The sequence below is a fragment of the Penicillium subrubescens genome (genome assembly GCF_028828155.1).
Source record: "Penicillium subrubescens strain IBT 31985 chromosome Unknown utg000002l_segment0_segment0, whole genome shotgun sequence".
NCBI lineage: Eukaryota > Fungi > Ascomycota > Eurotiomycetes > Eurotiales > Aspergillaceae > Penicillium > Penicillium subrubescens.
The window spans coordinates 5,802,552-5,817,474 of NW_026643152.1; the positions used below are offsets into that span (position 1 = coordinate 5,802,552).

General features: G+C 47.7%; 6 protein-coding genes across 6 annotated transcripts; 3 read left to right on the forward strand and 3 right to left on the reverse strand.

Moving 5' to 3' along the window:
* Positions 1–1,258: 1,258 nt before the first annotated feature.
* N7473_003425 (uncharacterized protein) lies at positions 1,259–2,653 on the reverse strand (the record flags this gene model as incomplete). The annotated part of the gene is made up of 3 exons (XM_057149365.1): positions 1,259–1,675; positions 1,773–2,097; positions 2,151–2,653. 3 exons carry the CDS (start codon positions 2,651–2,653, stop codon positions 1,259–1,261), a joined length of 1,245 nt encoding a protein of 414 aa, XP_057013019.1.
* A 3,826-nt stretch (positions 2,654–6,479) lies between these two features.
* On the reverse strand, positions 6,480–7,445 carry N7473_003426 (uncharacterized protein; the record flags this gene model as incomplete). Its single annotated transcript, XM_057149366.1, has 1 exon — positions 6,480–7,445. One exon carries the CDS (start codon positions 7,443–7,445, stop codon positions 6,480–6,482), a length of 966 nt encoding a protein of 321 aa, XP_057013020.1.
* A 76-nt stretch (positions 7,446–7,521) lies between these two features.
* On the reverse strand, positions 7,522–7,964 carry N7473_003427 (uncharacterized protein; the record flags this gene model as incomplete). The annotated part of the gene is made up of 2 exons (XM_057149367.1): positions 7,522–7,776; positions 7,863–7,964. The coding sequence occupies 2 exons, from the start codon at positions 7,962–7,964 to the stop codon at positions 7,522–7,524; spliced, it is 357 nt and encodes a 118-aa protein (XP_057013021.1).
* Positions 7,965–8,827: 863 nt separating this feature from the next.
* On the forward strand, positions 8,828–9,100 carry N7473_003428 (uncharacterized protein; the record flags this gene model as incomplete). Its single annotated transcript, XM_057149368.1, has 1 exon — positions 8,828–9,100. One exon carries the CDS (start codon positions 8,828–8,830, stop codon positions 9,098–9,100), a length of 273 nt encoding a protein of 90 aa, XP_057013022.1.
* A 41-nt stretch (positions 9,101–9,141) lies between these two features.
* N7473_003429 (uncharacterized protein) lies at positions 9,142–9,402 on the forward strand (the record flags this gene model as incomplete). The annotated part of the gene is made up of 2 exons (XM_057149369.1): positions 9,142–9,155; positions 9,195–9,402. The coding sequence occupies 2 exons, from the start codon at positions 9,142–9,144 to the stop codon at positions 9,400–9,402; spliced, it is 222 nt and encodes a 73-aa protein (XP_057013023.1).
* Positions 9,403–12,421: 3,019 nt separating this feature from the next.
* Positions 12,422–14,201, forward strand: N7473_003430 (MFS transporter; the record flags this gene model as incomplete). Its single annotated transcript, XM_057149370.1, has 2 exons — positions 12,422–12,925; positions 13,020–14,201. 2 exons carry the CDS (start codon positions 12,422–12,424, stop codon positions 14,199–14,201), a joined length of 1,686 nt encoding a protein of 561 aa, XP_057013024.1.
* Positions 14,202–14,923: the final 722 nt, after the last annotated feature.

Sequence of the window (14,923 nt, forward strand, 5' to 3'; positions counted from 1 at the left end):
TTCTCTCTATACAATCCTAATCGAGACATATCATCGGATTTTCAACCACAACCAAGCCAATGGCAACCAATTCCGTCAGTACCCCCTTCCCAAACCTCCCATGCCTCTCATAGCCGAGTCCAAGCCGCGCCAAGTGGATCCCGAAGGCCGACAATCCGCACACACAATTGGCCCTCCCTCAATTAGCAATATTCCGAGCCGACTATCACAACAAGCGGGCTTGTGGTTTAGTGGTATAATACTCCCTTAGCATGGGAGTGGTCCGGGGTTCGATTCCCCGCGAGTCCAGCTCTTTTTGTCTTTTGTTTTTGTTCATGCTTAGTGGTGGTGGCGAGAAAATGGGCATGAGATGGGGGTTGTGAATGAACAATTTTTTTGGGCGGAGTTGAACGGCAGAATGTGCTTGATCAGTTGCTGGGTTATTAATCGGAATAAGACGGAGGTTTTCAACAAGAAACGGTTCCATAACTCAGTTGGTTAGAGTGTGGTGCTAATAACGCCAAAGTCGAGGGTTCGACCCCCTCTGGGACCACTCTCTTTTTTTATTCTTGTTTTTTTATCCGTTCTCGTGAACCTCACCTACTTTCTTTTACTATCTTTATTGTTTTTTTAAGACTCAAAGAGTATTTGCACTACTTGTAATTCCCCATTTCTGTTCCCGCTTAAGTCAAAGTTACATTGCATTACACCTACGTGATAGGCTATCAGGGTCATAGCGAATACAAGGGCCATCACCAATCTTACTCGTTGAGATCAAATCTCAGGCCAGCTGAAAGGTTTCACTAAATCCCACGCTAAAGCACTACCCGCCAATCCCAATCCACAAGGCGAACCCTTCCGTAAAATTAAGTCAGCCCTAATGTTTCCAAATTTCTTGTACAGCTTGAGCCGAGGGGCTTTGCAGGAGTAATGTCTGCGAGCCTACATGAAGGACCTTAACCCGAAATCTATGATGATAAGTGATGATGACGAAAAAATGGGATCTCTCATGATTCGATTCTTTTGCTTTACTTTTCAGGTTCGCCACCCCAACTCCAAGAAAATAAAGAAGAGATTAACGCCAACATTATACAAGCAGGTAGAAGGGACACGGGCAAGGGTAAGGTATCATGCGCGTGAAATGAATCGTAAAGAACATCGAATGGCCACTTAAATCCCAGGCCGGGAACCCACAAAGACATAGCTCAGAACATATGTACATAGTCAAAATATTATTTCATATACACGACAAGAATACAATGGACGTGATTCGGTTTAATCATCGCCGTCCATAAAACGCCTCATCCCTCGTCAACGAACTAGACGACTTCTCACTAGCCGCAGACGAGAACACCACAGGACCATGCTTCATCTCAATACTCTCCGGCGAGTGAGCACGGTTCTGAGTACCAATATCATACGTATGACCAATTGAATCATGATGCGCGAGCCGGGACTCGGTCCAAGTCTCCATTTCGACGGTGCGCATGATTTCAAAGCGGTCGCTTTCGTAGTCGCCTTTTCGGGAGTTTTGCGTCGCCGGCATGTGGGAGTGTCGTGAGCGGCCGGTTGAGGAGAAGAGTTTTTGGGATCGACTGCGTTGGTTGTAGGAGTAGTTGATGTTGCGGGTGGAGTTGAGGAGACGGGGGAGGAATGTTGCGATGAGGGGGCGGAGGGCTGGGGCGGAGGAGCAGATCTGTTTGTTTGAAGTTAGTTTATGCATTTCCTAATTTTGGATGCCTCTTCTGTTGTTTTCTCTGCTTCTCTGGGAAGGCGAATGTTTGAGGACGTACCAGGCCGAGGTTGATTTCCACCGCTGCAGCAATGAGAACTGGCCAGCCGAGCCAGGTCGTATCGTAGCCGGTGACCATGCTCTTCCAAACATACACGGTGCGAACGGAGCCGGCAACGTTGACAATAATTCCCAGACCGAAGATGGAGATGACGGCAAGACGTTGGCGGGCGGGTAGTTTGAGACTCCAGATCAATGGCATAGGCAGGGCTGTGACCAGGAAATCGGTGAAGATGTTGATGACACTGGCAGAGAAGACGATGCTTCCTCCATCCAGGCATTTATATGGGTATTCAGGGCTGACATCCCAGTACGCTTTGATAGGTCTGCATATAAAAGTTAGTTTAGATGACCACGGCTTCATATCTGGTAGACTCACGAGCACTGAAAGATACTGATGAAAGTGAACATCAGGCAAGACAATCCAACAAAGATCATCGAACCAATGAAAGCCCAGTTAAACCATTTGAAATTCCCCTTTCCAGCCCCGAGGAGCCGACGGCAGAACCACAGTAGCGAGATCTTGGTGATACTCGACGACCAAGAGAACATGATTTGGAAGACGATGTTGAGTTTTTGCACAGTCGATAGCCACGTTTCTGGCACGTCCCAAATATGGCGATTCCATCCCCAATTCTCCGAAGCCAGCGATGTCACTGCCACCATGGCAATGGCAAAAGCAAGACCGATTACGATGAGAACGTCGTCGACACCGGCGCTGCATGTGATCCGCAATCGAGTATATAGACGGAGCATGACCACCAAGAATGCTAGCGAGATACAGACAACGTTTACGATTAAAACGCCGTGACCGCGAGTCGGAGGGTCGACATAGTTTGGCGTAGGCCAGGTCGCCATTACGGCGAGCGGAGGGAGTTGCATGATGGCGAGGGTATTGTCGCCACGTATAGTTATATGATGCTTAGTATTGAAGAAGTCGGGGGTATCTCAGCAGAAAATCGGATGGATAAAAACAGTCATCGATCGTCAATGGTGCATATATGGTAAAGATCTTAGTTCTGAGACAAGACAAGGGACGGCGCCATGTCCTGCCAAGTCAAGGGGCGAACGTAGATGTTGAGGCCGAGATAAGTTAAGGAATGTAGGGCGTGAGAAAGGTGGGATTCAAGGGCCCATCTTCTGATCAACAGAAGAAAAGGAAAAGAGAAAAGTAGAAGCAAACGAAGAGTAGTAGTATATAGGAAAGAAAAAGAGAATGGAAATAAAAGCCGGGCAAAGTAGCCACCCCCGCGAGCGATCCGGGGAATCGATAATTATATTGTCTGATTGTACATCCACAGGTCGGCGCTGGGGGCAAAGATGGTCCACGCGACCCATAATAAAGGCCAGAAGGGCTCCGTACCTTTCGTGGCAAGCGAAGCGACCAGTGCTACTGCAAGTGTGGAATAATTAATTGTATTCTATAGTAGCGTGGAAGCAATCCAGAATAGGCCGGGACCAGGGGGACCGTGGGACATTGATTAAACTTCAGGACTGCCAGGGACAAGCGATGATTCGTGGTTCACAGTTTTTACGGTGGCCAGTGCCGACAATTCAGCGTCCGCGACGAGACAATTCCATCCGCGGCACCATGGTTTCGCTCATGAATCCGACGCCGATGAGCCCCGGACCATCGTCGCGAAGTATACCCACTTGTCCACCATAACTGGACGCGGTACCCAAAAGAGTATCAGCGCCGAAGGTTAGCGGGAACAAGGAGGCAACTGGTGGCCCGCGATAGGCAGATCCATCGGACCCGTAGTTCAACCCGGACGACGAGTGCGATCCACTCAGAGCGATTTTGATCTGATGCGATGTACTCGACAGACTATGAGAGGCTGATGCTTGTGAGAAAAAAGGATGTGTAAAAGGTACCAAAACGAGGCCGCCCATTCATTCCCCTGTCTTCTTTGGCTTTTTTAGCTTCGCTTCAAGGAAGGCTACTTTAACGCTGGTTGGCTGATTCAACACGGTGTCCCGGATATAGCGCGTGAGGACCCCTGTCGCTGCATATTTTCATACTTTTAGTTGTCCGACCCCTGTCAATTGTCTGCGTTAGAACAATCAAAAACGAGGTAAGAAGATGGTGGCGGAAAATAGCAATTCCCGCAAAGCAACGCAGTGCGGTAGATGCCGAGGCAGTACTACCATACTACTCGTGCGCAAGTCAGTGCGAAGTGTGTAAAAGACTAAAACACGAAGACATTATTTAGTCTGTATGCACGCCAACCTAGTCATGCATTAGACCAAATCTAATACGGGACTATGGAAATCCGTACTACACACTGAATATTGCAAAAATATTAATGACTTGATCAACTTCAAGCACACAGATCCAAAAATCATTCTCAGCCCTCATACAGCAGTTGGAGTGACTGTGCGGGGCATTGAATCTTGAGTCCCCACCAGCCTGGACTAATCCGAGGCTGGGCATCTTAGCCCACTCTTTGGACTTACTTCCAGCCTCGTAAAATCATGAAGTTACCCCTCTTGAAAAAACATGAGAAGCTCATATTATAGTGATACGGAGGGAACATCAATCTTTTAAACCTTGACCGATGGCACAGACCCAGTGATATGGCTCAGGGTCCTCGGCAATTACTTGCAAGCTACGTGTGCTCAGATGTCAATGGATTGCGCTTGAACAGGCCTACGTTATCATATGAGTAGTGGATGAGGATCTTTCGGAGTATTGACTCGTTGGCTGAAGCTAACTACTACAGTAGTCACAGTAGTAGTCCTGTAGTCGGCGACTCTTCCTGCTGATCTGGTCTGATACATCCATCATCTTTCTTTCCAGCTTGCTTGTTCATTGTGTCATTGGTCCACTTATGGGCCTTAACTAAGCGGAGTCGCTTATCCGAACAGCCTTAGTATTTGCCTGCCACATCCTCGAAAAGAGACTGAATCTCAGCGACTAATGAGAATCTCACAATTTCCGCTTGATAGCAGTTCATGAACCATGATATCCTACTAGGTTTCGGCCTGCGACCGTATCAAATTCTGATTTGCAGATCCAGGAGATCCTTGGGACTGTAGTTGAAACTCGCGAGACTCGTCTGAGCCTCATGAGAGTTTCGGCTTTGAATGGGGTTGATCGGCAGTCGCAGCTTCATTGCACGACTAGGGTGCTTTGCACGAACGAATCGACACACCGAAGGCGGATATCTGGCCAAGTTTGGACGATCTGCACAAAACAATTTCCAGAAGATCGATAGACGAGCTATCGCAACCCGGAGTCCGTGGAAGGGTGAATCAGGTCTGGAAATAGGGCCGGATGATCTTCATGCGCTATTGACTTTCTCTCTCCACTTGTTAGGGCTGGATCGAGTTGAAAAGCAAGATCTTGGGCGATGAATAGTTCGACTCAATTTCTAGACTCTGTTCACTGCTGCTATGAATTCGATATGCTTTGTACCCTCTAGACTTCAGATGTTCAAACATGCATGGCAATTACCGACCACAAGGGGATTTGTGGAATCTATGAGACAGCAAAGCGCATACTGGTATGATGTACTCCGTAGTCCTTCAAGAAAGGCTCTTCGTATTCTATTTTCTATCTTTATGGCACAGGTCTTTGTTAGCACCCCGAGTCGTATAGCTAAGTCTCATTCACTCCAATGCAGGACGCTTTATTGACGTTATAGACGTCATGGAAATTCATTTTTTCGGTGTCATTATCTCCGACATCCTCGACCATCAATCTTAAACAATTGAACAATTTTGAGAAGTCTGCCAAAGGTAGCGGTCAGATGGTTCCAGCCAGAAGAAGCTCACTGAATAAAGATGAAGCTCAAATTTGGGGATGCCGAGGATCCATGGGTGGGCGTCTGGGGGTTGACTTTGGGTTTGCATGTGACTCCAAGCGGTAGACCAGAAACTCAACGAGACCAGCTTTCATAATTCGCTTATAACAAACATCTCATGGTCAATATAGCTTCGAAATGATTGTGAATGAGTTCTAATTCAACCGCTTGCCCTCATCATCGTTGATAATTTCGGTCCTCAACCAGACTGTTCAGAAGTATGTCGTAAACTTATTCGATCGCGTCGGAAGACCTTCGATTGCCACTGTGCGACCACCATGCACTAGGAGTCATAAATCTCTGACTTCAGTCACTAATCATGTGTATATTTCTAGAAAACACAACTGCGGAGCGCTGACGGATACCTGCAGGTGATATCCCCTATCTTAACCCTGATCAATTCATCATAGGACGCCGACGAATTAGTGACATCCCCTTGTTGCCTAATACCAAGCCTTCAGTGGAAGAAGGAATGACCTTTATCTGCACGACAGCTTCCAATCGAACCCGATCGACGGTAGACTGCTATACCGACCCAGGTGGGCTTGCTCGATACTCGGTGGGGAAATACTGTGACCTTCGCTAGTCTCGCTTCACCCTAGGTCTGCTGCGGTCACATTAGCTATTAAAATTTTAGCTGGTTGTATCTCAGTAACTTTGTACCTTCAGGGGAATAATATACCAGCACGGCTTGGTTGCTGGAGTTGTATCAATATCTGAACATCGGATGTTACTCTACGTCCAATCCTTATAAGACGAGAATAAAACTGGAATACTTGCCACTGTATACATTGCTCTCTGTTTGCAAAATAATATCCTTTGCCAATATAAAGGCCAGTTTCATACAGCAGAAAGTATATAAATATTTATTTCCTTGAGACCCGAAATCAAATAAAGTTGATTCAGTTGCCAGGATGGAGACAGTTCTGGGAAAAGGCCTTCTGCACCGTTTTCGCAATCCTTACACCGTAGGTAAGGCTGATCATCTTCATGATCGTGATAGACTCCCCCGTCGCTCTGTCAAAGAACAATCTATCCAGCGGAGCATGGACGTACAGAGCCTTGCCATGTGCCAGGTGGGCCATGCTGATTCTGTGCAGCGGGAAAAGGCCGATCATGACAGATCGTTTTTCAACTAGGCTCAGCGATCCATCACCATTATAGGCCTTGAGGATTGCCTCAGCTCTGTCAAAAATCCGGTGCTCGCCGATATCGTCCACTTGTAAAATCATGTGCGTTTTGTCGAATCTTCGTCGCCTAAGGGCTGGTCGAACCGCTTTGAAGACATACGTCAGCCTGCAGATATCGGTTACTGTCGCCATCGGCTCATCTGGATCAAGATTCGTGAAGAAATCCTGCCATAAGACGCCGTACATCGGGCAAGAGTGAAGAGAGGAGATAATCCCCTGTACTGACGGAAAAATACCATACGTCAGGCACTTCTTTATGAGCGAGCTTGCTGTTTCAGCCCCAGACGTTATGTTGATACGTAGTTTTTCGATGTCCAGACTTAGAAATTGACTGCGTAGAAGCGACTTGATAGCCGCTATCATAATGGCTCCCATTTGATTGTGTCTCTCGTCGACCAGCTCCATCCACTCACACACTAAGCTAGTGTCGATAAGCCCAGAGCGATAGAAATCATAGATAGACCAGTAGTACTGGAAGTCCGGGACATCGATTTCGATCTCAACATCCGTGGGGTTGGGTCTGTCCCAGATGAGGCAGACCATATCTGCAATCGCAAACGCCAGCCGGCTGACACCCTCCAGCTCATACAGGGTGGGTCCTTCGTTGATTGGTAGATATGGCACTATTAAGGGTGTATTCTGAGCGGTACGATGGTGTAACGAAATTGGACCAAGCATAGGTAGCGAAAAGAGACAGACGCCAGCGTTGATGCTGATCGAGTCAACCTGGTAGCTTGATTTTAAATCAATGTTCTTATACGAATGGTACTGTTCCGAGATTCTCCCCCATGGTCTCTCTTGCGACAGGCTGCCGTAGATTCTCGCGATGTAGCCACCGGGACCAGGAATGGGTGTCAGAGAAAAAGACTCCCAGGGCGCCAGAGTTGACGTTCTTGTTCACCCCGTTCTCTTTGCCCGACAGAACATTGAGGAGGTGTTCTATCGCCTTAGCGTTGTCGTTGACCTTTTTCTCAGCTTCTTGCTGTCCACTACCGACGCGGCGCTCGAGCTGGGACCGCCAATATACGTGTCATGAGGAAGCCCAGGGAAACATTGAGGGTCGGGAGAAGACGGGTCAATTGGATAGAAGCTGACACTTGGTAGAGAACCCCGTCCGATAGTCACGGCGGCGATCAAACTTTCCGAGCGTGGGAGATAAAGCGGCCTCTCCAGGGACTTATAGATGCTGCCAGTCATGTTATCCAGAGAAATAAATAATAAATCAAAAGGAAGGCGAAGGTAGCGTTAGTCAAATATACTAAGTGGTGGGAAGCCAACCAGCTCAAAACATTGTGTGTGTCCAGAATTTATGTCCGTCTTGAGGCAGGTCCAGTGACAACTTTCCTACGAGGTAGTTTGTGATATCGAAAGTTTAGACCCCTTTCCCGTTGTAATTGCCATACGAGACCGTGATAGTCTTGACTAGCTATCGAATGCCGCAGCACTGTTCATTCAACAGGAATCTGCCCATACTCCTCGGTCTTATAAGGTTGCCTTCTATTGCTCTCAGCTTGTGAAACCTTGAATGCATATATTGAAGTATATGTAGAAATATACTTCCATGCTATTTGATGTATGAGCGTGCACAGTCCTTGGGAACAGACATTCGGCATAAAAGCTTGGTCACGGATTACTGGGAGGCTGAACAGGAAGCCGGTGTGGTTGTGAATGGAGAGAGAATCGCCGCGGACTGCGTTATCTGCGCCGAAAGTATTCACAGTCGAGGAAGACCCATCATCACGAAAAATGACTTCAGAGAACCTCAGCTGGACCCAGTTTTCTCTACTTTTCGTGGTACTATCGATACGGAGGATCTGCGACAAGATCCAGAGACTCGACGGGCTGTCAATAGTGAAAGTGAAACGAAAAGAGATGTATACGAAGTCTGGACGACTTATGGCCTGCATTCGAGCCTTTCACTGCACAACGGGGGAATATCACGGTGTGGTATGCTGCTCACAAGGTAGAACTTCAATCCCGATTCCATTCAGCACACCTGGGGAAATGGCTGATTCGCTATATCGCAGGATAAGGCGTTGATAACACAAGCCCAGGTAGAAATGACTCGTGGATTGCCAAATATTGAGACTCACATTGATTTGATCAAGAAATGGCCACTCCGAGACAAGCTTGAACCTATCCTTCGCAAAGCAGACAATGGACGATTCATCCATACCCAACTCAGCTCATGCCAGCCCCTGAAAACCTGGCGATCTCCTCTTGGACGGATGATGGTCATTGGAGACGCTGCGCATCCCACTCCTCCAGCGTCCGCTCAGTCTGGAAGCCAGGCAATTGAGGATGGGCAGTTGTGGCCATTGCCTTGGGGATAGCGGAGAAGATCAGGTGCGTGTCTGGATCGCTTACCTGAGTTATGGATGCTTCTATGTACGCCGCTTCCTAATTTCAAGCTAATGTCCTATTTAGATATCCTCGAGCAACCGCCGTGCAGACAGAGGGCAGGACAATACAAGAAGACTCTTTCATGAAGCCCGAGTACGAGCCCGAGGGTCGACTAGAGTGGATTTGGGACTATGACCGTCAGGAATATACCTATCAGGAATATGAACTGGTGGCAGAAGCAATCCGCCTGGGCCGAGAGTATATTCCTACCAACTGTCCGCCTTCAATATGATGGGGTTCAATCAAGCGCAGAATAGCTCAATCACAGTCTGCAATCTTTAGTCTAGTAGTAAATTTCATAGGACCAATCTTGTGCTCGAAAATAATTTAGAGTTCTGGATTTCAGACTTTAATAATAGCATCTAGTATAATAGTTGTCTCATAGACTATATTGAGGTTCTTTTTGGCGCCTGAGCTGTTCATAGAAAGAGTAACATTGCTTAGCTTGGAGTTAAATAATCTAACGAGTGAGAACATACTCGCACTCGGTAACACAATCTCCCATCAAGGAGTGCTGTTGTGTATAAGTCTTGATTATGCCTGACTTGAGTCTCACTTACCATGTGGGACTTCGTGTGATGAAATTGTGCTGGCATTGATCCACCATGAGTCATCGCAATTGCCCGGATGGTCTAGTGGGTTAGTAACACTTCATCCGACACTAGTCAAGCGTCAACTAATTCAAGGTAGTATGATTCTCGCTTTGGGATGAAACTCATCTGCGAGAGGCCCCGCGTTCGAATCGCGGTTCGGGCCCTGGATGTCTTTTTTTATCTCTTTAAGACCCCACTTGATGCTCCTCTGGACATACCGTATGTGTATGGCTCGGCTCTTATTATGTGAAGATGGATTCCCTTGATGGGATTTTATGTTTTGTTATGGCCGGGTAACCGATGTGCTCTTTTCTCCTTAGTGGTCGGAAAGGTTGACTAGAAACCGGGGAAATGGACCAACCAGATGGACGTCTTTCACGTTCTTCTTGTCTTTCTCAAAGTATTTTAATTAGTCTATAATAATGACGGGCCAACGTATCGACGCTTGGCCTACCGCTAAACTCGTGACTGATCTGATAATTTTGAAGATCGCGATTCTTAGCCTATAAAACCCCGATTATGATCAGTATCTCATGCTCCACTACCTTAGGTTGGCCATGCATTAGGTGATACCTACGGAGTATTCAGGTTGCTTATTATAGGTATGTACTGAACTAACTGACCGTTGCTCATCTAACCTCTCACAAAGGCTCTTGAAAAATAAAATCCTCTAACTCCGCAAACGCCCTTTCCAAATCAGCATTAATAATTATCTTACCATAAACTCCACGCGTCTCAGCAAATTCAATCTCATTCCTCGCCCGAGCAAGTCTCGCTAGCACATCCTCTTCACTCTCCGTCACACGACTTCTCGATCGCGCACACAGGGCCCCCAAACTAGGCGGCTTAATAAAGACATAGCGCGCACTGATAGTAGACCCTCCTTGAATCTGCTGCACGCCGTCAATCTCGATATCCAGCAACGCAATCATCCCCTTCCTCGCTATGTCGTCGATTGCCGTCCTACTCGTGCCACATTCACTCCCATTAAAGGTAGTGTGTTCAATAAAAGCATCTTGAGAGACCAGAGTGGAAAATGTAGGAGGCGAAACGAAATGATAGCTCTTGCCGTCTACTTCGCCGGCTCGTGGGGGCCGTGTCGTGTGAGATACAGCGAGTGCGAATGTATCGGGATACTTGTCGATTAGCTTTTGGACTAGTGTTCCCTTTCCGACGCCCGAGGGGCCGGATATGACGACCGGTCTGCGATCGAGGGGTGCCACTGCTACTGCTGGAGGCGTTGCGGGTCAGCGGATGGCTTTTTTGATACCCTGGTGAGGAAAGATCTCGGCGTAGTGAGGTTCATGGTGGTTGATTATATCGACGGCTTATAGTAGTTTTGATAAATGGCGATGGCATCAACGATACAGTACTGAGATCATGGATTATTTCTAAAAGTGGAGTTGGGAATCCCGAATAGTCGGTATTCCGGTGTAGGAAGGTGTATTTTCCCGCGTTAGTAGTCGAAGCGGCTGAATGAGTCAAGTGGAGGGGCGTAGAGGGGCGGTCAGCCCGCATATCCGCACATGCAGGGCACAGCGCTTAGGGTGTTCCCATAGATAGATGCTTAATAATGACATGAAATGTAGAATTACGCAGCGTAGAAGAAAGAGCCAGGGGTTTTCGTTCTAGTCAATTTTCAATGGCCATGTTAATGGTATTCCTAAGAGTTCTGAGGGTAATGCTTTTGACAGACAATCTTTTGCCTGGAGCATCAAGTACATAATTTAAACGAATAAGCATAATATACTGTGGTAGCTATTTACATATCTATCCGGGCATAACTTACGGCCGTGTTCTTCCAGCCTGTTATGCATTAAAATCGTGGCACTTCAGACTTTCAGCCAAAAAAGAGGGCCAATACAGGCATAATCTTCTCAGTCATTCCACCACGAACCGGAGCACCTACCGAAGCTGCTAGAGTTTAATGATGGACGCCGCTGATGGAAACCGATAATACAAATTCTCTGGGGGCTACCTTGCCACAATCAGGCAACTCTGCAATATATAGCGTGCAAAGCTCAGCTGTCTTCACATGCCTATTGGAGTTGCAAGGCGGATAGAGTGGGCCGATTTGTACCTTAAGGGTCCCGCGCACATGAAAACCAACCCACCCATCTCGTGCAAAACCGTTTCCACTGTCCAGATTTGGTAAATAAACTAACCTGTTTTTCATTTTTAGATATAGTGATTCTAGAATAAGTATTATGTGTTTCTGCATGTGCGGATGACCCCCGCTAGTGGCCGTAGGCCGTATGGCATAACGCCATCGTATACTCAGTGATAGGTGTGTTATGGACAAGTTATGGTCTGTTATGACTGAATGTTATGCACTATCACCAATTTTATGAAGCACCTTTCAAGAACAAGCTACAGCTCGGCGTGAGATGACCAGCGGAGATGACGCTAGAGCTTTACATAGGATTGCTGTAACCTGAGCATATGATTTTTTTTGCCCCCGTTGAACATGTCATAAAGATAGCTTCGACTTTCATCGTGTCGCTCTTTTTCCTTTTCCTTTTATTCTCCAATTCTTATATTTCGTTAATAACCCTTCTGTTGAAGATATCATTGCTTATTGCCTTTCACTAGATTATAGAGCACCGCAGAAGCTCAGAAATTCAATACCCAATTTTGCATTAGAGTTCCGCCCCGACTATGGACTCCGCCAATCGTGATTCTTCAGAAAAGACTCTTGCAGAGTCCGTTGCTTCGGACAAGTCGAACAAGTTGGATAATTCGAATAACTCACACGACAAATCAGAGGATGACAAGCCAACGGACGACAAACCCAAAGAGGGAACCGATGAGCCATCAATAATCAGGGAGAGATCATCAAACGAAGTCACCAAAGATGCCACACTCGACACAAAGGACGTCGAAGCAAACATACAACGAACAATCACAACAAAGCTATTCCCAGTCACAAATCTAGATGAAGGAATTGTCGGCTGGGAGAGCCAAGATGACCCCGAGAATCCGCAGAATTTCTCCATGGCCCAAAAATGGGGCCTTTTAGCCTTGATGAGTGCCATCACGTTTATTTCGCCACTGGCATCGAGTACGTTCTCGCCGGCTGTGAGTTATGTTGCTGCCGATCTGCATGTAACCAATGAGACTGTTCTCTCGTTCAGTGTTAGCATTTTCTTGCTTGGATATGCTGTAAGTTGATCCATGCAAAAATCTCTTCTTCTGTTTGTCAGTTTTGTCAGTTGTTTTCAGAGTTGACCTGACATATGACGATTTTACGATTTAGGTTGGACCACTTATTCTCGCCCCGATGAGCGAGATTTACGGCCGTCGAATCGTGCTCAGCTGTGCGAACTGGTTCCTCGTGCTGTGGCAGATTGGATGTGCGCTGGCTCCGAATATCGAGACTCTGATTGTCTGCCGTATGTTCGCTGGCATGGGCGGCGCGGGTTGTGTAACCCTCGGAGCAGGGCTAATTGCAGACCTTTTCCCTATTGAGCAGCGAGGTCTGGCGACGGCTTTGTGGAGTAGCGGTCCCTTGTTCGGCCCGATTGTTGGACCTATTGCGGGCGGTTTCATGGGCGAGACGGTGGGCTGGCGCTGGATCTTTTGGATGGTCATGATTGCGGCTGGTGTAATGGCGTTTGGAATTGAGATTTTGAACCGCGAGACTTGTGCTGCTGTTTTGATTCGCCGCAAGACTGAGCGCTTGTCGAAGGAGCTAGGTCGTAGTGATCTCCGCAGCGCCTATGCGACGAATGCGGAGCAAGTGTCTCTCTCCTCGACCTTGAAACAGGGCTTGAAGAGGCCTATCATTCTCTTGGTCCGGTCGCCCATTGTCCTACTGCTTTCCCTTTATATGGCCGTGGTCTACGGTCTACTTTATCTGTTCTTCACGACCATTGCCACGGTCTTTATGACGCAGTACGGCTTCTCCGCTGGTCTATCGGGACTGGCCTTTCTGGGAATTGGTCTCGGCTTCTTGATTGGATTGATCATGTACGGGTTGACCAATGACCGCGTTGTCTTGAAGCTCATCCAACGCAACGGCGGCAAATATGAGCCGGAGATGCGTCTACCAGCAATGATCTTCTTCGCATGCTTCCTCCCCGTCAGTTTCTTCTGGTACGGCTGGTCAGTCGACAAAAATGCGCATTGGATCGTGCCCATCATCGGTATGTTGCCGTACGGTATAGGGATGATGGGGGTGTATCTCCCGGTCCAAACATACGTCATCGACTCTTACCAAAGGTATGCGGCGTCGGCCAACGCGAGTCTCACGACTGTTCGATCGTTGGTGGGTGCTGTGCTTCCGTTGGCGGGACCACAATTGTTCAGGGCTCTTGGTCTTGGCTGGGGCAATTCCCTACTGGGGTTCATTGCGCTTGCATTCCTGCCAGTCCCGATCTTTTTCTCACGGTATGGGCAGCGCATTCGGGAGAAGTTCCCAGTGAATTTGGATGGATGAGAGGCATCATGCAGTCAGTCAGATCTGACAGACAACCAAGCGTCAGCACTGAAAAGGGGAAAGTGCATTGATGATTTACGAGGTGCGGCTGAAGTTAGGAAGAGGAAGTTCCTCAAGTTCAGTCCATAACAGTTTGGTGGCAGCGGGTCGAGCCGGGCCTGCGGAGTCGACACCGAAGTGTTTTGGCCAATCGGCGATCAGGAATTAGGGTGCCTGTTTTTTGCGCGATTTGCATCTTTTCCACTTTCCCCTTTTCCGCCGTTCCGAGGTACATTTACATACACATTCATGTATAGTCTAATCTCTATACTCCGTTTACTTCCAGTGTATAGACCACAGTGAACAACTCATACAATTGCATCATCTCACTCTTTCCAGTAGCCACTCTCCTGAAAAAGGAAAAAAAGTGCGGAGTACAGCAACCGTTTTCTAAATATACTTCTCGCCCCCTTTTAACGTACGAATCCCGACCAGCAATTAACTCAATAAGGATCCACAACTATCGTGGCTTTGCAGCAAATTCTCCACTTGGGGTGACAGCGCATCCTCCCGTTGAAGCCCATTCGAGCCTGTTGCAAGCCATTCAAGCCCGAGCAACTCTGAGCAAGCCCATTGGAGCCCATCCAAGCCCGTAAAAATACGCATCTAGACCGTTGGCCCAAGTTGAAACCGCGCCCAGGGCCCCTAAGTTTCAGATTTTCGTTGTGCTGACTCCCCCCAGA